At 39.1% G+C, this 23,136-nt stretch overlaps 1 protein-coding gene across 1 annotated transcript in view; it reads right to left on the reverse strand.

The window, feature by feature from the left end:
• The window catches only part of LOC126418913 (aldo-keto reductase family 1 member B1-like), a 101,468-nt gene that overhangs the window by 18,707 nt on the left and 59,625 nt on the right, over positions 1 to 23,136 (reverse strand). Inside the window, exons 3-5 of the mRNA XM_050085936.1 lie at positions 16,431 to 16,547; positions 10,371 to 10,562; positions 2,495 to 2,698 (exon numbers count right to left, since the gene is read on the reverse strand). Coding sequence (XP_049941893.1) covers positions 2,495 to 2,698; positions 10,371 to 10,562; positions 16,431 to 16,547 — 513 coding nt within the window. The remainder of the gene's footprint in view (positions 1 to 2,494; positions 2,699 to 10,370; positions 10,563 to 16,430; positions 16,548 to 23,136) is intronic.

A 23,136-nucleotide genomic window follows, 5' to 3' on the forward strand; every position in this document is an offset into this window, starting at 1 on the left:
CAGAGCAAAAAGTTTACAATAAGTTACCACACCACATTGAGATACACAAAAATTTAAGGAATTTTAAAATGGTTCTAAAAATGTATCTTTTAAATAACCATATTATAGTGTTGATGAATATGTACAGTCTTATACTATATAGCAGCTAGCTGCTTTCTAAAATCTGGATGAGTTCCTGTAGAATACTTCAGTAACATAATCAGTGTTGGTGAATGTCATATAAATTGTAAATATTTTCTAATCTTTAAATCTGTACCATTTGTACAAGTGCAAAAGCTGTAAGCAAATCATGAACACCCCACAAAAACTGAAAGTATTACTCTGCTTTTATGATTATTTAGAGTAATTGTTATTAATTCATAAGAAAAGTGTCATGATCTAATGTAAATTTGTTCCCTTTTAAAAAAAATTGTAAGCTATAATCAACACAATGATGCAAAAATCCTGTTGCTTTTTTTAATCAGAAAACTGATAAAAGTTCTTGGGAAGAGCATGAAGACATTAACCTGTGTGTATACATTTTCTCACAGTTTTATGTATGTAAACTTATTCATGATTAAGTGGATATAGAATTCATAATCTTCACATAAATTCACGTTTCTCATCTGATCATTTCACAAAAATTGATTTGTCCAATATCACTTTATAACTATGTACAAAAATGATGAAACAGACCAATAAATAAATAAATAAAATATGTCATGTTTGAGATTTGCCTGTGGCTGGACAGGAGAAAAATCTGCTAGGTGGGTTTATCAGACCTAGGTCTTCCACCATGATATGACCCATGTAGTATGGGGTTAAGAGTAGGCGTGGCATAATGATGGACTAGGTCATGCATAGACTGGATGAATGGTGGAATATCACTTTGGCATGCAAAAAAATGGTTCAAATGGCTCTGAGCACTATGGGACTTGACTTCTGAGGTCATCAGCCCCGTAGAACTTAGAACTACTTATACCTAACTAACCTAAGGACATCACACACATCCATGCCCGAGGCAGGATTCGAACTTGCAACCGTAGCGGTCACACGGTTACAGACTGTAGAGCCTAGAGCTGCTCGGCCACCTCGGCCGGCTTTGGCATGCACAGAACAACTCTATTATGTAACACCTGTATTCTGTCCAAATCTACTGTACTACCCAGCAATTTGTAAATGGGAAAATTATTACATAGTATATTGGTTTCAGTGATGTATTAGACATGATTCTGGACAGCTGCCTAAGCAAGAATAATTTACTGCTTATTTTTCTACACATAACATTTTCCCATCAAAGATTTACATCAATTAGTTTTTTATCTGTATACAAAATTCCACATACATTATTTATAGACCTGAACTATGACTTTCTTGCTTTGAATGGTTTTAAAATATTTTAGTCACAGCTTAGCACCATGTACTGAAACATGTGTTACCTCCTCATAGTCAGCATAAAACAACAGGGATATGTAATTTGTATAAGTAATTACACAGGCGTTACAATATTATACATAAGGTTAAAAGAAAATCTCAGTATTGAGTCTTGCATTATATATATAATTTTTTTTTTAAAAAAAAGAAAAGGTAGGACAGAAACTCAAGCAATGTGTGTCCGATATTGGATGCTTTCAGTTTGTCTGAGAGCAGTGCAGGATTGGCCAGGTCAAATGCCTATGTGAGGTATTAAAATATGGCCATTCTATTCCACCCTTCATCTACACAGAAATAGACTTTGTGTAAGAATTCTATAACAATTGTGTTTTTGCAATATTTTGAATTAAATGTTGTGTTATGCTAGAAGATTGTTTCTTGTCAAGAAGGTACTACACTGGGCCGGCACCACTGGCTCAAAGATCTTAGTAAATGTGGAAATAAGTGATTTTTCTCTCTAGTTTCATAGTTCCTCCTTGGTTTTACTTTATGTACTAGCCTCACTAGATCCTTGTCACTGCCCTGAGAAACAGAACAGTTGATGTGATATGTCATCATTGGACCACTATATTTATGCACTTTAATCACTGTTATGGAAAGACTACCCTACCTCTTGAATGTTTGTTTCTTATGATTTATGTATGTAAATGATTAACATACAGTTACAATGTCTCTTTTACATTTGTATCATTTTCCTATTTTTGCATAACCATAAACTGTGCTTGTAGCCATGAGAATTATCTCATCTGTGTGTTTTTACTTCAGTTAATAATACTTTTCCACGTATTTCAGTCCAAAATTTAAGTGAAATGGTGATCAATGAAATGTGAGGAATAAGTTGATACTTGCATGTAGGACTGATAGCTTGTTGAGAATAAACAATCAAATTGTTGACATGCTAATAACAAACACATATAAGATAAGGGGAACCTCTCTTTCCACAGACAAAATGAATATTGAATAGATGATGTTGGCATTTCAATTATTTGATTTTGAATGTAAATGGCAGCAACAAAATATAGATGATGTTTGTGAATTCTTAGTCTTATATTTAATTCCTTCTGCAGATGTTATTTCTTACCACATATCTAAGAACAACTTGGGCTACTGTCTTCTTGTATTTGGCTGCAAGAAGTTTCAGCTTTGGATTTTGTAAGAGAGGTAACCCCCCTGCTGGCATTGTAATAGATGGATTTGCAAGAGGGCTGTAGGCTGTTACTACTATATCCCTCTGCTTGCAAAACTCTATCAACTTCTTCTGGTTCAGGTAAGGATGGCACTCAATCTGTAACAATGAAAGTAGAATTTGATGTTTTATTTGATTATAGACATTTCAAGTACTCAATATTTCAATGTCAAATTTTAATGAACCAAGATTTGAGGTTTTTAAACAAAATGACTTTTTGAGACAATTCTTTCTTGACCAGAATTAGTTTGAAAATATGCCATACATTGTTTTTGGAGATGAACTAAATACAATAAAGTACTTTAAATCCACTGCAGTTTCTATCAGTTCTTGTTTTTTATCTTTCTAAGAATAATGTTTTTACATTAAAATTTGAAAAACATGAAATCCCAGGAAAATAGTAACGCTGACAATCTGTTATAGTAAAAACAAACCAGAACAGATATGATTTTCAAAAGCACCATAATTTGCCACCTTGTAAGTCACCCAAATAATAACTAAGTGTGAAACTCGGTTATGTAATGATAGTGAATGGTAGACGACACTGTGATGTGGACGTCACATCACATTTTATTTAATAGAAACTCGATACATACAGGGACACATGACATAACACACTCGAGTTACAGAGCAAACTGATCTGCTACTGCCAAGTGTCACAGATAAACTACAAGTCATTTCCTCTGGCGGTGCTAACATTCCCACAGTGTCCCACCCTCCCCAGTAGCATGGTGTGTAGGTGATGACCAAGTGGGAGGCCAAAATGTTGGAAAGGCTGGTGCAGGGTGTAGATATGAGAGTCACAGAAATTGGCAGGTGCTTGAATGTTGTGGACCACATGGGTGAGCTTGGGAAGGGGAGGTGGGGAAGACATATCTGCTGCTGTGTGTATGTGTGTCGGGTTGGTCCTTGAGGAGCTCACTATTCGGAGCAGGAGGGCGAGAGTGGTGATGGCCCGGCGGCTGTTATTGGTGAAATGAGCTGCAGAGTTGTAGGGTTGACATTATCAGGTACAGTGAAAACTTTTAGTACTTTCAACATTGCAGCCCAGTCAGCAATCGTGATAATCTAATATATAAGAAACTATCAGCCTTGATATATAAGAAACTATCAAGGCTGATAGTTTCTTATATAAAAGTCAGAACTTCCGGGAAATGATGTACTGTGATCTCAGGTGAGTCCATGCTATCAGCGGGGATCCCTGTAACTACCAGCTCCTTGTCTGTAACCATGATGCTAAGTTTCTCTAGCCAGAAGCAGGAGACATTGAGTAGAGCCTGGAAAGGATGGAGTCGCAAGGGGAAGAGGGTCAGGGGTAGTGGGGGGGGGGGGGGGGGAGGGGGGGGGGAGCCACCATGAGGGTAGAGTCTGTATAAGGTGACTTGTCAATGAGATATTGGTCAATTAATGGAGACTGTGACTGGCTTGTCATTAAGGAGACTATAATAAGTGTTGAGGTCATGTTGGAGAACTGTACATGGGTCCGAGAATGTGGGCTGGAGTGCCGTGTGGACAGCATTGTCACACAGCACAATGTTATCAAGGGATATCAAGGGAGGGCGGAGGATGGGGGACATGAAGGTTGGCAATGTGATGCCAGATGCTGTTAACCAAAGCAGAAAGCAAGGTGGGTGGTCAGAAGAGACAAAATTACAGGGGGGAGATAGTGACTCACCATATAAAATAACAGCTAGTGAGGCACTGACGTCTTGTTTATGCACTGTGCAGATACTGAGCAGCAACCACGAGAGTGCGTCAGACCAGCCCCCCCCCCCCCCCCCCACCCCCTCCCAATGGCTCATAGTTTACAGAGTTCAGCAAACAGCAAGGAGTCTGTTTGTCTACCTTGCCCTTGGTTATTGAGGTAGGGTAGCCAAAATACATGATTCAGGTATACACAAGAGCTTTGGAAACTGTTTCAGCACTATGTCTTGGATGGGATAGCCTCTCGCCAGTGTGTTACCCTGTCAACAATGGAGAGGAGGTAGCAGTAGTTGTCAGATGCTCCAAAGGAGCCAACCAGATCCACATGAATGTGTTGGAAGCAATCCTTTGGTATCTGTAAGGTACCTAGTGGAGGGTGAGTGTGCCGGTTGGTTTTACATCACTGACGCAGTACACAAGCCCTGTCCACAACTAGTAGTCTCACTTAATATGGGGCTAAACATATTGCTGAGTTATAAGGTGAGTAGTAGGTTTGAAACCAGGATTGACAAGGTTGTAAAACAGGTTTAAAATAATTCTGCAGAATTCTTGTTGGGCAAGTGGGCATGTGGATCCCTGCGATGTGTTGCAGAGGACAAGGCTAGTTGAACCGGGGATAAACTTTGGCTCAATGATAAGGGTGAAGGAGGCATCATTCAGGAAGTTCTGAAGCTGAGGGTCATCCTGCTGAGCCTGTGTGAGCTTGTCAAAATCAATCATGGCCAAGATGATGCTGATGTGCGACTAGTAGTCAGTGAGTACATCACCTGCACCCCTCACATGGTGGACATCCATTGTGAATTGCACAATGTATTTGAGGTGATAGTAATGGCAGAGGCACTCATTCTTAGGTGGGCAATGAAAGGCATCAGCTAGGGGCTGTTGTCACTTTGAATGACAACGGGTGTTCTTCAATATCTTCTATGAAATACTGCCTCATAAAGGGGCTCAGCTCTTGGTTGTAAGCCAACCATGTGCACTGTGCCTTGGTCAGCTTATGGGAGAAGAACCACAAGGGTTGATTGGAGCCATTGACCTCTTGTTGAAGAATGGCTCCTATTGCTAAATCTCTAGTGTCAACAGTGGTGGACACGGGAGATTCTGGAATTGGGTGAGCTAAATTGGTTGCCCGAACCAGACTGTCCATGATCACTTGAGGGACACATTGCATGTCCTTGATCCATGTGAGCTTCCTGTGACTGTTTGTATCTTTGCCTTGAGGGTCTGTGTTAAGGTTACATGCATGGTGGTGACATGGAGAAAGTGATGGTGATAGAAACTAACTGTCCCGAGGAAACAGTGCAGTTCGTGGTAGTCAGATGTTCGTGGTAGGTTATAAATCAGCCCTGTGCACTCTGGAACTGGGTGGATGCCAGAAGCATTAACAATGTGGACCATGAAGATGACAAGCATCTGATGGAGTTGACATTTATCAGTGTTGATCACTACACCATTAGTTTTGAGGAGCTGAGAACTTGTTCGAGGTGGGAAGAGTGTGAGGCCATGTTTGATGAAAAAATGAGAATATTGTCCAGATATGCATAATAAAAAGAAAATTTAAAAATCAGGCTATCTATAAAGCATTTCCAGGTTTGTGCAGCATTTTTTAGTCTGTAAGACAAAAAAAGGAACTCAAACAATTTAAGATGTTGTTATGGCAGTCTTTGTATAGGACTGAACACTTTAGGACTGGCAAGGTAGTGTGTGGAGTCTTGGATATTACAGACTGGTTAGTTGTCCATGATGGTGCAAGCATTCAAGGCACAATAGCCCCACAAAGACTGGCTGAGCCGTTCTTCTTAGGGAGGAGGCAGATGGGTGAGGGCCAGTTGCTATCTGATAGACAAACAATGCCTGCTTCTAACAACTCATCCACCACTTCCTTCGCCATCTGGGGGTGGTCAGGGTGTAGATGTCTGGGGTGCTGACTAACCATTGGGCTGAGTGTACTGTTAATGTGGTGCACCAATCCATTGTTGATGGCTGACAAGATAAAAAGATCATACAGGGTAGAGCCATTGATTGAGAGCTTGTCAGCATGGACTGCATGGAGGTGGGAGTCCCAAGCAGCAGAAATAATGTCAGACTTCAGCTGTTGACTGGAGCCAGGTTGCCCAAGCAAAACTTGTGCAAGCATGATGTGATCAGTGAGCTGCAGAGGTTCAGGCATGGTGTGTCAGACAGCACCACATGCAGGTACTGGCTCAGCCCAAAAGGGGGCGGCATCAGGATGGTAGCTGCAGACTGGAGCTGGACTGCCCAAGCAAGGACAGTGCATGTGCATGTGCAGCACAGTCAATGAGCTGAGGAGGTTCTGCCACAGCATGGCAGGCAGTGCTGGATGCAGCTGGGCAGTGGCGTACTGCGCAGGCATGGACTCAGTGTGGATGAGGCTGTTCTGCCAGGTGCAGAGAGGCGGGTGGATGCTGCACAGGCATGGATGCAGCACAGCAGGCATCCTCTGGTACAGGCAAGGGGGTGGGGGAGGTGGGTAGTGGCAGTGTGAGCACACTGTGGACGACAGCAGACAGCAAAGGAGTGGGGATGGAATAAGTGGCAGACAATGTACTGACTTGGGTAAACAGTGAGGTGGGTACCACTGCGTCAGGCAACTTGAGGTATCAGGTAGCATTGGCACATTTGGGTAGTGAGGCATCCAGGATGCATGTGCTGTCAGCAGTCCAGTCAGGAGGCATGTAGGTGAGCTTGTTTGCATGCTGTAAGGGGACAAGGTGAAAGGCCCCAGGACCACTTCCATAACATCAGTGATGATGAATGACCATGTGAAGGGTGAGCAAAGCCAGTGTCTATAGTCTATATCTGGATATCCCTAACAGCGATAGTAGAACCATTAGCAGCTATCGAGAGAAGGTGCGAAGCTGCCGACATAGCCATGTGAGGTGCTGTGCTGACCTGCAATCTGGTGCCAACCAGGAAATATAATACTCTAATGTGTTCAAGGATCTGCAGACTGTTGTTCAGAGTGACATAAGAAGCTGGTGGGCAGGTGGTGACTTTGTGTGTGTCAAGGCAGCATACACATTGTCCACAGCTTGGGGAGACTCCTGCAGGCCATGAGGCCAGATTGGATAATTACAAGGTTGATGACAGAGATGTGCCAAAGTGGCCATTGTACCAACAGAGACAAGACTGCATGTGCATGGCTGCTGATGTATCAAGAGTGACATCTGGAGCTAAATTTGTTTTGTAAACACAGGAGGTGATGGCTGCTGTGATGTCAGAGTTGGTGGGGCCGGGAGCGCTCGGTGACTGTTGGTGGCAGCAAGAGGTCACACACATGGCAGTGGAGCATGCATATGTATACCACTGTTAGGAGCTTTGTTGATGCTGTACCTATATCAAGAAATGGTGAAAATGTGGTTAGCCAGGGAAAGGCAGGCATCAGGAGATTGGTTACTAGCGGCAAGTAAAGTCATCTGCACCTGGGATGGGAGTATGATGATCCACATCATCCACAGTGCCTTATCAGGCTTGATGCACAGGTCTAATTTACTGTGAAGAACACTACCACAGTTTGAGGAGGTCCCCTCCTGTAAATGTTGGTTGTAAAGTATCTGATGTAGCTGCTCATCAGGAATACAGCAGAGGCCTCACTACAGCGTTGAGTTGGTGGTCCCATACTTGTCCATACACAGTGACATAGTTCATGTTGTCTGGTGTTGGTGGTGAATATGCTTTCAATGAATGCAAACCACAGGTGTTGGTTATCTATCAAATGATGGTAGATTGAGCCACGAAGCAGTCAACTGTATGGTTTGATATTGTGGTTGGAATATGACCACACATCACAGGTAGAACTGCAAGTGTATTGTGGCTGGTAATGCAGGCAGCTGCATGGATTAGAGAGCGGATGGCATGTCGGGGGCAGGGATGAGACAGAATGCGTACCTGGCAGACACATGTCTGGTACATGCAATAACAGCTGTTATGTGGTCAGTATGGCTCAATAGTCCAGGTCATGAAAATTTTGAGAGACTGCAGGGGTAGATATTACGCTGGTAGAGTTCGTAACAAAGTCAAGAGGCAGATTGTCAGTTGCATTGCGTTGTTGTGCACCTGCAATTTGCAATGAGGTTGCAATGTGAAGAAGTGTCATTGTCCCTTTTAATCACTTGGGCAACATACGGAGCACTGTTCATGTCTTTTAATAGTGAGAGATGCAAGAGAGCGATGAAATTTCATTGTCTGCATAACACAATCAATGTGTGAGGGCCACATTGTCGAGAAATTTGCACTAGTTTAGCGTTCACTCAAAGTTCAGGGTCACCAGTGTGGAACTCCAGTACTTAGTGATAGTAAATGATAGAAGATACAGTAATACAGAGTACATAACACTCTTTATTTTACAGCAAGTTGAAACGTATGAGGATACATGACGTAACACACTCGAGTCACAGAGCGAACTGAACTGGTACCATCAACCATCGGAGATAAAACTGCAATGCTAACAGCTTCACATAACGATACCACATGCAAGGCAGAAATTTGGTTCCTAATTTACATTCCACAGAGACACATGGGTTTCTATTTCAGCTGTGCAAAATACAGATTGCAGTTTACATTTTGGTCTGATGTCTTTGGTTAAGTAAGTCCCAGAAACCCACATGGGATAGTCCTATGGAGCTAGTCACACAGTTCAGTTCTCATACAGTACTATGTTGTGCAGATAAGTTATTATATTTCTTTATCTTCACAAGCAGGTTATTTGTTCTTGGTTTTTCTAAAAAATGCATGTGAGTTACTACTCTCTTGTAGCAGCTTATGTTGAGTCAATCTGGATATATCATGGTGTGATGGTTAGATCCTGTATGATGGAAAAATATATAGTCACTTTGAAGGTAACCTAGTTAATATGAAAATATACAACTAATGGTGAATGTGACATGGAGACAATACATGAAAGGATGTACTTATACATTTCATCTTAATTGTGTTCTTTTCTAAAAAAATCAGCTTTATGTACCCTCTAGGCAACAATCAAGATTTCAAGATTGATAGACAAACAGATGAGAAATTTTTAAATACATTGATCTATCAGTCTCACCCATGCATTCTAGTTGCACTAGATTATCAATCTGTGCAACAAAAATTAAAAACAAATTTCCTACATTTTTGTATCTATGAATTACTGGGGAGAGCATGGTTACAAAATGACAGAAATTATTACGTTACAGGTGGAATTTAAAGGCAAATATCCGTATTACATTCAGGCCAAATGTGCTATGTTTATGTCAGGTATTAAATTTATTTACAGTTTGGCCAGTTTCCAAGAAATGTTCTGTAACTTTGTTTTATAACTCTCAAACAAATCATAATAATTAATTGAAAACTTCTCACAGAATAAGATGACATGTTCTGTCCCAATATGCATTGTATTCAAACTGATAACTTCTTGGTTACTATTAGTGATATTACTTATAGTTGAATTTGGGAAACTTCTGCCATTATTATAACATCTTTTCCCACGACAGCAAATTTGATTACTGGTATTCCTTATCTGTAATAAATAACAAAAGAACCTTTACACATACATACATTATATCTAGCTCTGGGGGATAGATTTAATTATTGCATTGCTGTAGTATCAGCAACAGTAGTATCAAAGCTGAAGCTGATGTATTTTGAAAGCTAAGAAACCATCAACCTAAGTATTATCATGCAAATGTTATTTCATTTGTTCCTTAAACCAGTATCAGGCTGCAGCAGAGTATGCATTCTATTAACACATGAATGAATTCAATGCATAAGCCTGGAAGCCAAATCTTATTTACTTTTCAGAAAATTCTATATTGTGTTGAGTAGTAACATATTCTTCACAGTGGCCTAAAGTAAAAAAAAATGTGTAAATATCATAAATAATCATTTATTATATTTTTTCACAGCTTTATCCATTCCTGCAATATTAGCAAAAGTATTATTTGTAGTCATGGACTGCTCAACATCATGAAGAATTATTGTCTAAGAGGACAAGTTCTGTAAACAAGCAATATATCTTTTTCTGTATGGAACTGTGCAGAAGATGCAAGAAATGCTATAATACTATTACCTGATTTATAACAGGCTTGATAGTAGCTGCTTCAAGTAATCTGCTGAGTTGCTTGCTATTGAAGTTGGATACACCAATGCTTTTCGCCAGACCTAAGTTGACACACTCTTCCATTTGTTTCCACGTATCCAAATAATCAATATCAGTAGTAATTGCAATGCCATTCTCTGCAGGATAAAACTCATCCCCTTCCTGTGAAATCAGTAGCATTTGGATATGAAAGTTAAATGGCAAGGCATATTATTTTTGGTTTGAATAACTCATTTTTTAACATATGCCTGTCCGCCATACACCACACACAGACAAAACAAAAAGATGAAAGAAAGAAACAGTACCACAATATGCAATGAGTATATATCATCTGTTATGTAGGAAATTGATTCAAAACTTATGAACTAATGAAATTTATGAAACAACTCGATTAATCACAAAAGTGGCTTGTTATTAAATACACACAGATGAAAACTACAGCCATGGGGAATCCGTGTGGCTTTTTCCTTTATTATGATTTTTGTATAATGGTTTGTTAGAGCAGGCTGTCATGTAAATAAGTCATTGTTGAACCCAGTTCTGACAATAGGTACAATGATGAAATTTTTTCCATGTTTAATCACAGGAAAGAAAACAAATGTATTTCCTGGAACAGAGAGTCCCTTTCCTTATCATTGATTTGTTAATTACGCTCTCTAAATCTTTAATATCCAGGGTTACCACATTTTCTGGAAATCAGGTAATATTCAGGGAATTTCAAACATATCAGGGAAATCAGGGAAATTTGGGAAAAACACTGGAAAAATCTCATTTTGTCTCAGTAAATAAAATGGATTGTTTATCAAGGTGTCATGCATCATCACTGGCTGGTTGCAGCTGAATACATGCACCACTTCCCTACTCCCTCATTCCTGTTGCTTCTCCCCTTCATACCACTCCCCCTAGCTTGCAGTCAGTGCTTCCACCAATTCTTGCAGTTAGCCTAACAGCTACCGACAAGAGGCAGGGAGGCATGAGAGGTCATTTGTTTGGATCTGATTCTCAGAGACTGTAGACACAGTGGCTGGAGACAGTGGTCATACTTGCATGAGTTGTGTCTGAGTGATTACGTGTGTGCTTTCATTTTCTGACAAAAGCTGTGGCTGAAAATTTAGTTGTGAGAGTGTGATTGACTTTTCTACATGCTTGTCTGTGGTTCAACAATCATGTTTATGGTGAGTTGCTACCTACCCTCAGTATTATTGATTCTCAGAGTATCAAGTTTTCTGTTGCATGGACTGATCACTATGCTCTCATTTCATCAACATGCTGTCTATGACTCATGAATAGCTGGCCACATTAGTGGATTTCCCCAACAGGTCAAAACCGGAGGCCATTTCTGAGTGTATATGTATTGAGTCAGGCCTGCCAATCTGAAGCCATTCAGCTCCCACTACGTGCAGGCCCTACCCCTTGGATCTAGTCTCACCAATCTGCCCACAGGCCAGGTCTGTTTGTGTGTGGCATAATGCACTGGATTTGCATGGTTTATCCACACAGTGCTCCTCAGCAATCCACAGACCATCAGCATTGGATTTCAGGAATTGCGACTGTCTCACCATAAGTACGTTATACAGTGTGGCGTTTTATAGACATTTTATTTGTTCTATTAAATTTTGGCAGTTTAAAAGTAGTTCCTATGTTAGAAAGTATGGACAATAAGAAGAAGAAAATTTTGTCAGTTGCTGGCAGTTTGTATGCTATGTATCACATATTTCAAAAAATAAAAACCACAAAACACTTGTAAAATAGTAGATATAACACAGTGGGTAATAACCAAAAACAACAAATATAGTAGAACCAACATCTTATTGGCTGTCATCTACAGTGTTGGTGTACACAATTCTTCCCTGTCTTACACACTTCTTTCAAGAGGCCTACTTTTTTCTGTAGATATTTCTTAAATCAGTGAAGGGATTTTAAATCTGTCTTGCAATTCCAAGGAAATGAATATTTTTGTCAGCAAATGTGTTTTGTTTATTGTAATAAAATAATATCAGTGGTCTTAATGAAACGCATATCCCATCATACAATGGAAAATTCAGAATGGAATGTAACCATTTTGTGACAATTAAAGTTGCTGCTCACCATATAGTGGAGATGCTGAGTCGCAGATAGGCACAACAAAAAGATTGTCACAAATAAAGCTTTCCACACTGCAGAGTGTTGCCTGAGACTGCAGTTGTGTGTGTGAATTGTGTTTGCGTGTGTTTGTGTGTGTGTGTGTGTGTGTGTGTGTGTGTGTGTGTGTGTGTGTTTGTGTGTGTGTGTGTGTGTGTGTGTTGTCCATTGTTGATGCAGGCCTTACTGGCCGAAAGCTTTATCTGTGACAGTCTTTTTGTTGTGCCTATTTGTGACTCATCATCTCCGCTATATAGTGAGTAGCAACTTCCCTTTTCATAATATTGTCACAAATCCCATCAGGCTTGCTTTCTCCATCTAAAAACAGTTCATTACAAAAGATGTTGATGTTAGTATTAAGGTCATTGCTCACATCAGGAAATGCCATATACTTGCAAGTTATTTTTAGATATTTCCTTGTTTACACTATTGTTTCTTGTATCATAGGTGCTAAGATAGATATATTGTCAACTTAGAACTTAACTTACCGTTGAGATCTCAAAATATGTCAGGGAAAAATGCTAAAACTTGTCTGGAAATCATGGAAATATCAGACAATTACACTTAGGAAAACATGTGGCAACCCTGATATCTCAAGTTTTCTGAAATGTTATGCTGGCATTTAACTGCTGATCTCCATTTTTCTGTGCTGTCATACAGTTATGCCCATGTTAGTCCTGGTCCTGGGTGACTTCCCTACTTAATTTGGTTCCTAATTAGCCATTTTCTCTAAAGCATATTGAGTTCATTTACACCTTTAATTTCCTGTGGCAGCCTTTTGTACAGTTTTAGGTCTTCGTATAGCATACTATTCTAGTGTTTCTGACTTGTTTTTCCTGTTCAGGTACAAGTAGTGGCTGGATCTAGTTTCATATTATGTATTTAATTGTTTTTAGTATACAAATGAAGATTTCTTCTTGTGTACATTGTAGTGAGGAGGGTGTATTCACTTGAGACAGTCAGAATTTCTAGCCTCTTGAATAAATTAGTACAAACAGGCCCTATTGCTACCATTTGTTATTCTTCATACATGCCTTTTCTGTCCCTTTAAGACAGTTTGTATGTTACCAGTGCTTGTTCCCCATATGTCATCCCAAAACTGAGGACTAAATGCATATATGAAAAATAGCTCACTTTGAGGCATGAAATATTGCACACTGGTGAAAGGATCTGCAGAGCATAACATACTATGGATAATGTTTGCCAAAACCCTCACATATTCTGTCCATTTCTACTTGCATTTTACACTCAACCCCAAGAATTTGATATTACTCATTCTGATACATTATCTTCAATTTTTAATATAGGATCACTGTGTTTCTTATTCAATGAGAAGTATATACAGTTATTTTAGTTGATTCAACTGTGGTTTCTTGGTGAAATGTTGTACATTGTATTAACTGAATTAAACACTTTTTTCACCTTGTTTCACAAACTTCATTATTACTGTATGATCTAGGTTTCAGATAATGTTCTACTACGTAACTGATCACAGAGACAAGTGTCTAACAAAGATGAGCTTGTTATTCAGGAGACAACTCACCCAAAGGCAGAAGTGTTGTGTCATCGACAGGTATGCAAACAAAAGGTACAGAGCTCGGCTATCTTTTGGAATGGACTTCCTTTCTCAATTTTATCAGAAAAACATGCACACAAACACACACACACTCACTCGCTCACATTCCCCACACAATAGTGTGTGTGTGTGTGTGTGTGTGTGTGTGTGTGTGTGTGTGGGTGGGTGGGTGGGTGGGTGGGTGGGTGGGTGGGTGGGTGTGGGTGGGTGGGTGTATGGGTGTGTGTGTGTGTGTGTGTGTGTGTGTGTGTGTGTGTGTGTGTGCGTGTGTGCGCATGTGCGCGCACGCATGTGCACATAATTCGCTGCTCCTGTATGCCCATCCAATTTGTGTCCCCACATCAGCTAGTTGTGTGCTGTTATCTCATGTCCTAGTCTATGAACTCACATTCTCTCCCATCTGTTTGCCACCTGCCGCCTCTAACTGCACTCCCAGCTAAATTGTTCCCCATGAGCCACTAGACACTTCCTCCCAACCCCTCACTGGCTCTCGCCTCTCTTCATCTCTCGCCCCACCCCACCCCACACCCACACCTCATCCCAGTACACTCACTGTAAGCCAGGAAAGAGCTGGCAGTTGACTAAGCACAATGTAAGGAAACAAGCATGTGCATGTGAGTGAGTGTGTTCATGTTTTTCCCAAAAGCTTGAAAAACTTTTTAGCCGTTGACTGAGCACAATGTAGGAAGACAGACCTGTACATGTGAGTGAGTTTGTGTGTGTTTGTGTGCATGTTTTTTCTACAAGCTTGAATGAGGAAGTGCATTCCAAAAGCTATCCAAGCTCTGTACCTTTTGTTTGTATACCTAATGACAATGCAACACTTAAACATATGCTTGGAATAAAGCTATGCACAGGAATGGAATTTTTTGTTACATGTATGAGGTCACCAAGGTTCTTGTTCTATGTAGGCATTGAATTTGTCTGAAAGGGGTGAATGTGTGTTCTTTCAGTAATAAATGTGAGCATACACACAACTGTTCCTTAATTTCTAAAATTTCTAACTGAGTGAGCTTTGCACCTTCTCCCTCTATGTGCAGGACTTCTACATCTATTATGTATTTGTGGTTTTCATTGGGCAATGTTCAGCAAAGGATGGATCTGGCTTCTTTAATCTCCAAATTATATGGTTTTCTCTAAGCCTAGTGCAGATTGATCTCCCAGTTTGTCTAATCTAGGGAAACTGCACTGTCGACTAACGACATTTTTCTAGATTGTAGAACTAAATGGAAGTTGACACATGCCTTCTACAATGGGTTTGTTTTTGGTTAAGCCTTCTGAAACTATTTTCATAGAACTTTCTGCTGTTGAATGTAATGTTTCTGGGCTGGATTCAGTGAGAAACATGCCAAGTCATTGAGAAATAGGAAAGTTAAGCTAACAATGTGAGGTAAACAGCAACTATTTAAAGACTAAGAAGACAGCTACTTTATTCAGAGTAATATCACTCCCGTGTTTAATTTGTATTGGTCAATCACAAATAGTTTCCAGCAGTTTCAAAATAGTTACTTATTACTACAGTTTATGATAACTGCCCACTGTGTTAATGCGTAAGTTCTACATCCCTAAAGTTTCTCCTCCTTGACAGGATCTACACCACATTATGAATGAGCCAATGGATACAATATGAACAGAGGTAGCCCTATTTTTTTAATCACAATGTAGAAATTACCAATTTTAGTCACTTTCACATATAAGAATTCATGTCAAAAAAATTTGCTCATTTACCTAAAAGAAATTTTTTTTTCATACTTTGACGAAGTTGTCATGACATATAGCACACATTTGCTTCCAACTGACTACAGACTGTGTGTGTGTCTATATATATATATATATAAAAAATAGAAAGAAACATTCCACATGGGGAAAATATATATATATAAAAAACAATGATGCTGTGACTTACCAAACGAGAAAGCGCTGGTGGATAGACACAATAAAAAACACACAAACACACACACAAATTTCAAGCTTTTGCAACCCAAGGTTGCTCCATCAGGAAAGAGGGAAGGAGAGGGAAAGATGAAAGGATGTGGGTTTTAAGGGAGAGGTTAAGGAGTCATTCCAATCACGGGAGTGTAAAGACTTACTCCCGGGATTGGAATGACTACTTACCCTCCCCCTTAAAACCCACATCCTTTCATCTTTCCCTCTCCTTCCCTCTTTCCTGATGAAGCAACCTTGGGTTGTGAAAGCTTGAAATTTGTGTGTATCTTTGTGTGTTTTCTATTGTGTCTATCTACCAGTGCTTTCTCGTTTGGTAAGTCACAGCATCTTTGTCAATGTTATTAATTACAATATTTGGTTAGGTATTGCATCAATAGTTGACTCACCTTATATGCAAATGGCCAATGAACAAGATAGAGGTCAACATAATCCAGTTTAAGATCTGCTAGTGTCTTCTTGCATGTTGGCACAACCAGTTCCGGTCTATGACAAGTGTTCCACAACTGGAACAATAATATTAGTTTCTATATTTTTCTGCTGCAGAAAGCAGTCACCTATGTGGCATTTTCCAGATGTTTAGGAAACTAGCCAACAAATTTTCTGAACATTCACTTTGTGCATTATGACTATGTCAGGTAAATTGCAATAGTCAAGGCTGCATCAGAAAACAAATCCACAATAATTTTAAAAAGGATTAAAATTAAAACCTGGAAGTAAAGATCATGTTTCATAAGTAAAAGAATATTTCCATATTGAAAACAATATAAAAACTCATGTAATATTAATCAGACAATGGAAACTTCAGGTATGAGTATCAACAATGTAATATTGATGACTGAAATGTATTTCAAACACTCAAATACTGGAACTTTCACAGGCAATTCGTCTACCAACTGAGCTACCTAAGCATAACCCATGACCCATTATTTATGTCAATAGCCCCTCTCCTACCTTCCAAACTCCACAGATGTTCTCCTGGATATGTTTGTTACAGGAGTTTTTGTCCCATAAGGTACGCAGGAGAACTTATGTAAAGTTTGGAAGGTAGGAGATGAGGTACTGGGGACATCTTCCAGGAGCCTCTTTAAGGATCTTGGAATTCTTACTCTCGCATCCATTACATTTACTCCTGAATGGTTTTTATTGCTGATAGAAAATCATTTTCAGTTAAAACATGATTTACTCAGTCACAAAACAAGATACAAAAATAATTTTCATGTAGTCTTTGTTTCTTTGTACAGAGTTCCTATTGAAGTTTTGTACTTGGGTGAGGTGACATTCAAGTCTCATCTTACATAAAGCAAGAATCACAGAATACCGATGAATTCAAAAGAAAGTCAGAAATATGCCTCATTAGCAACTCTTTCTAAAAATTATCAGGATACCTGGATCCAAGTATTGAAAAGTTGCAGTGTTTGTTGTAGAGTTGCCAGATAAAGAGTTACTCAGTTAAATTTAAATCACATAAGAATGAATAGCATTAACCAGTATAGAGATAGTTTATTGTTAATCCAGTAAAAAGATAATTTTATTTAATTTCCTTGTCTTTGACTCGTTCCATATCTCTGAAGATTCTTCATCTTTATGGGATCTACAGAACATGGTGAATGAAGAGTCAATATCATTAAAGTCATGTACAGAATAAGAAGAATATCTATCTCTACAGTTGAAAACATAATATTCAAAAAATAAAGTTTAGCCCTTAAAAAACTAAAAGAAAAAACGCATTCACAGGAAAGACAAAAGCTATTTCATTGGACTGCAGAGAATTAAGGGCAGAAAGGTTTACACAGGCATTTCTCTACTGGCAAATATCTGATTTTAGGAATTCCAGAAATTATCTTACTAATCTGTCATGTAAATATCTTGCACAGATATGCAAAATGAGTTTTCTTACCCACTGTTTTGACTCTCATGATCTCACAGGAAGCACCCTATAACTGTTCAGTGGCACTACACTTTGTGCCAGACAAAATTCACAATGAGATTTTAACTCTGCAGTGGAGTGTGTGCTGATATGAAACTTCCTGGCAGATTAAAACTGTGTGCCCGATCAAGACTCGAACTCGGGACCTTTGCCTTTCGCGGGCATATGTGCTACCATCTGAGCTACCGAAGCACGACTCATGCCCGGTCCTCACAGTGGAGATACTGGCAGAAGTAAAGCTGTGAGGGACGGGCGTGAGTCGTGCTTCAGTAGCTCAGATGGTAGAGCATATGCCCGCGAAAGGCAAAGGTCCCGAGTTTGAGTCTCGGTAGGGCACACAGTGTTAATCTGCCAGGAAGTTTAAAAATTCACAATACAGGAAATTCTCTTTGAGCCCTTCTATAACAGCACACCTACTGTTGCCCTTTTCAAAGGTTGTACACATACTGCTAACAGTGGGTTGGACCTCTTTCTGACGCTTTAAATGTTCACACATATATTTCCACTCATCTGTGATATGTTAAAAATGTAACTTGTCTTCATTCTTCCTGGGGTATGATCACTGGATGTAGCTGGATCTATTATCAAAGTACTAGCACAGATACTCCAATTAATCTCAAAGATTGGAAAGTTACATTTGGCATATGTACTTTCTTGCTGCTTCCAGTTCACATTAACAATGTTAATAGTGAACATGGACACATTTATTTCTGTGAAATCCCTGACTGGACGTTCAGACTTAAGACTTGTGGATCCCTTCAGTTGGTTGGTTTGTTGATTTAGGGAGGGAACCAAACAGCGAGGTCATTGGTCCCGTTGGATTAGGCAAGGAAGTTGGCCATGCGCTTTCAGAGACACCATCCCGGTATTTGCCTCAAGCTTTTTGGAGAAATCATGGAAAACCTAAATCTGAATGACTGGACATGGGTTTGAACTCTCTCTGTCTTCTCCTTTGATTCATTCTGATGGACAATATTATAATATTGATGCACTGTGCTTGCAGTTTCACACTCTAGGATGTACAGTCGGTCACTCACTAACATTCATTTTTTTAATTACATGATCTTGTTGCATTTCACTGTTTTACTTTATTTCTTAATAACTGCAATTTTCCCTTCGAAGCCATTCTCAAGAGGTAATGAAATGTTTTGGTACATGTCAAAATAAATGGCCGTTTTGATATTAGCTGACACACTTCATTCCCGCTTAACAATGACTGGAAAGCAAAAATTGCAGTTGTGAATAAATAAAACAGTACAGTCATAGCTGACAACATTTCAAAAATTCAATATGACTGTGTACTCAAAATAAGAGATGGTACCCAATCAACTGTGGTTTCTGATGACTTTTGGTTATATCTGGTATTTGGTAATTGTGAGCCTTATGTTGTAGCAATCATAACAGAATTTTATATAACAGTGATGGATACTCTCATCACATTTAGGAAGAACAATTTCATATTTATGTATGAAAAGCAAACAAATTACATTAATATTTGTTGCACTAACATTTGCTTACTACTGACTCAACCCAGTATTTAACTTATAAGTTAAATACTGGGTTGAGTCAGTAGTAAGCAAATGTTAGTGCAACAAATATTAATGTAATTTGTTTGCTGTGTAGGAAACCAAACACTCAATTTCAAGCTTCTCCTAGTGGAAATGATGAGGCATACTTGGTGTGTAGACCTCAATGTTGAGATTGGTTTCAGCCTAGCATGTAAACTCTACAAGGGGATACCCAAGGAAACTAAACTAATTTTTTGATGGGCAGTGTTTTTTTAGTAGTGCATTCTGTCACTAGGAGCACATAAAATGAACATTCCAGAATCAGTTGGCTAAGTGTCTTTATTGAAGAAAGTCATGACTAGTTTAACAGGGATTATAGTGACAGATATTTCATGTGATTGTTGTTTTTGCAATGGCTAATTTGTATGAACAGCATTAGATGGTAAAATTCTGATTTTTGATCAGAAATAGTGGAACAGAAACTCTTGAAATGTTAAAACTGAAGTGCAAGGATGAGACTGTTGGGAAAATTCAACTGTCTGAATTGTATTCCCATTCCAAAAATTGTGGAATGTGAATTGATGGCAAACCTCATACTAGTCATCCTTCCATGGCCCAAACACATGAAAACGTTGAAAATATTCATGCAGTCATCTGTGAAGATCAACAAAAGACACTGAAGAAATTTTAGATCTGTCAGGAGTGATTTGGAGCTCACTACAGCAAACTGTGACAGACTATTTGGGAATGAAAAGGTGGTTGCCAAATTCATGCCATGACTGCTGAATGCTGAACAAAAACAAGGTCTCATGGAAGCATACTGTGCTTTGAAACAAGAATCCCAAAATGATCCAAACTATTTTTCAAAAATTATCATTGGCCACAAAACTTGGTGCTATGCTTACAACCCAGAACCTAAGCAACAGCAAAGCCAATGGAAGACTTCAAGTTCACCTCACCCCAAGAAAGCTCATCAGGTGAATCAAACATTAAGACAGCGCTGATTCATTTTTTAGATGTGAGAGGAATTGTCTATTCAGAGTTTGTTCCACAGACTCAGACAGTTAACCAGGCTTTCTAATTGGAAGTTTTGAAAAGATAAGCATCAATGTGTGGCAGAAGGGGCCTGATTTGTGGTTGTCGGGTGAGTGATTTTTCCACCATGACAATATCACTGCTCATACAGTCCTATCTGTACAATCATTCTTTACCAAAAATGGTATGACACCTGTTCCTCACCGACCCATACTCATCTGGCCTTGCCCCGTGTGGCATTTTTGTTTCATAGAATGGAAAGAGATGTGAAAGGAGTATGTTTTGCTGATACTGCTGAGATGAAGAAAAAAGTAATGGAGGCTCTGTCAAGCATCACAAAAGCTGAATTTAAATAATCTTTTGCAAAATGAAATAAAATATTAGAGGTGCAAGTGTATTAGTGCAAGTGGAGCTTGAAGGGCTGTGCCTGAAACGTAAATAAAAAGGTTTAAAAATATAAGTTTGGTTTCTTTTTTGATACAGCCTCATAGAGGCTGCATGTAGCATGTATAAGACTGCAATGAGTGTTTGTGAAGTGGAGTGTTGTAACTGTAATATTAAAATAATCTCATACATGAAAGGGAAGTTAAAGTGATAGTTATCTCCATGGAACTTAATGTCTCCATCCTACTAATACTCAATATACATGTGCAAAGATAAAAATACTGTTATATTAATAACAGGTTGAAAGTTGGAATAAGCATGGAAAACCAAACTTTGACACCAAATGATGTATCTTCAATTCTGTATTAAGAACTAAAAATTTGTTTTTGCTGCCAGGAAGAGCTAAATTCTGATTTTATTCACAAGGCTGCAGTTCACTTTTTAAGCTGGAAAAATATGACAGTTGATAGCTTCAATGAGAAAGGTACACTGATGCCCAGGATTATTTTGTAATGATGTTACAAACATTGAGAGTAACAGAGAAGGGTAAATGCATCAATTTGAGGTATTGGATACTAGTCCTAAAGCAAATGAGATGAAATGTGCAAGTGAAAATTGTTCGTATACCTCTCACTGTGAACCTCTTCTACTGCAGGCTCCTTGCATTCCATATTTTTGGAAAGTATAGCATAGATGAAAACAAGAAAATATGTTCAGTAAACATGGGCTCCAAAGTGAGCACTTGCTTATCTTTACTACACTGAAACACATCTCTTCTACTGAAAAAAGTGCTCAGAGGTCTTAAGGACTTTAGAGCCCGCGTTTCCTGAATATTTGTTTTCTTATTGTGGCACAACTTGACAAGAAGAAGGGATCAGTTGGTAGGACATGCTCTGAGGCATCAAGGGATCACAAATTTAGTATTGGAGGGCAGTGTGGAGAGTAAAAATCGTAGAGGGAGACCAAGAGAATACACTAAACAGATTCAGAAGGATGTAGGCTGTAGTACGTATTGGGAGATGAAGAAGCTTGCACAGGATAGAGTAGCATGGAGAGCTGCATCAAACCAGTCTCATGACTGAAGACCACAACAACAACATTTTGGTCTATACTACCTCCTTCCAAAATGTGAAAAGGAAGGAGATTGCAGTAGAACCAATCTACTGTCATAGGGAGTCACAACAGTTTTCATTTATAACCTTTACCCCATCATTTCCAGACAAGGGTCCCTTACCTCAAATTGATATATTTACCATTGTCATGAAATCACAGTGTATAATATTTCCATTCAAAGCGTGGATGTTAAGAAAATGAAGTTTCTAGTTGCAAAAACCTTGTATAAAACATTCAAAGTGTTCTTCCTCATCAGATAGAGTAAAGACTTGAATTTATGACAGTCATTTTGATTGTCTTTTTCAGGACAAACTGTCATTGGCACTGTTATGTTGATGTTTTATAACCCATATACAGCTCATGATTGGTTGATGTATATGATCATCATATCATGCTGCCAAAGATTTTGTGAATGCCTGCACTAGTGGTGCCACTGCTCTAAAAGGAGCAATTTGAAGAATTTGTTTGTTTCTTTTCAGAGTCAAGAGCTCCCTACCATGCACCACTAAGAGTATTGCCACTGTGCTGGCTGAAATTATTCTCACTTATTCTGATTTCTGCAGCCTCTTAATAACAGAATCTCAGTAAGAATAGGATGGGACAATATTTTATTTTCGTCAAACATTATTCTGTGTTTACTTGTGAAACTGTGCTCGCCAACTGTCATTATCTCAAATTAATGATTGTTAATGTGACATTGGTGGTCTGCACAACTACCCTGAGACTGAGTCTTTCATTAACTGGGTATAGCAGCTCTATAATCTTTTTAGGTGACTGGAAAACAGGTCTTATGCCTAGTATTCCAAAAAGCCTACATATTTTGGTAGATGTAATGTTGCAGAGAGAAAGAAGCACAATAGGTGATGATCCATGCTGACCAATCACAAGCCATCTATGAGCTAAAAAACGCCCTCATAGCACAACCACGACAGTCTGTTGTTTCTGATGAAGCACTAGGAGGTAAATGTCGAAAGCTGGAGTTTTCATTCTGATCTCATATGGCTCGAAAGCTGAGAATGATTTAAACACCTTAGGTGCTATAATAATTTTACCGCTGTCTGAATCATCACAAATTGTTGTAATTCCAACCAGCAATTACTACTACTATTAAATCTATGGGATTAT

The sequence above is a fragment of the Schistocerca serialis genome, chromosome 9 (assembly GCF_023864345.2).
Source record: "Schistocerca serialis cubense isolate TAMUIC-IGC-003099 chromosome 9, iqSchSeri2.2, whole genome shotgun sequence".
Taxonomy (NCBI): Eukaryota; Metazoa; Arthropoda; class Insecta; order Orthoptera; family Acrididae; genus Schistocerca; species Schistocerca serialis.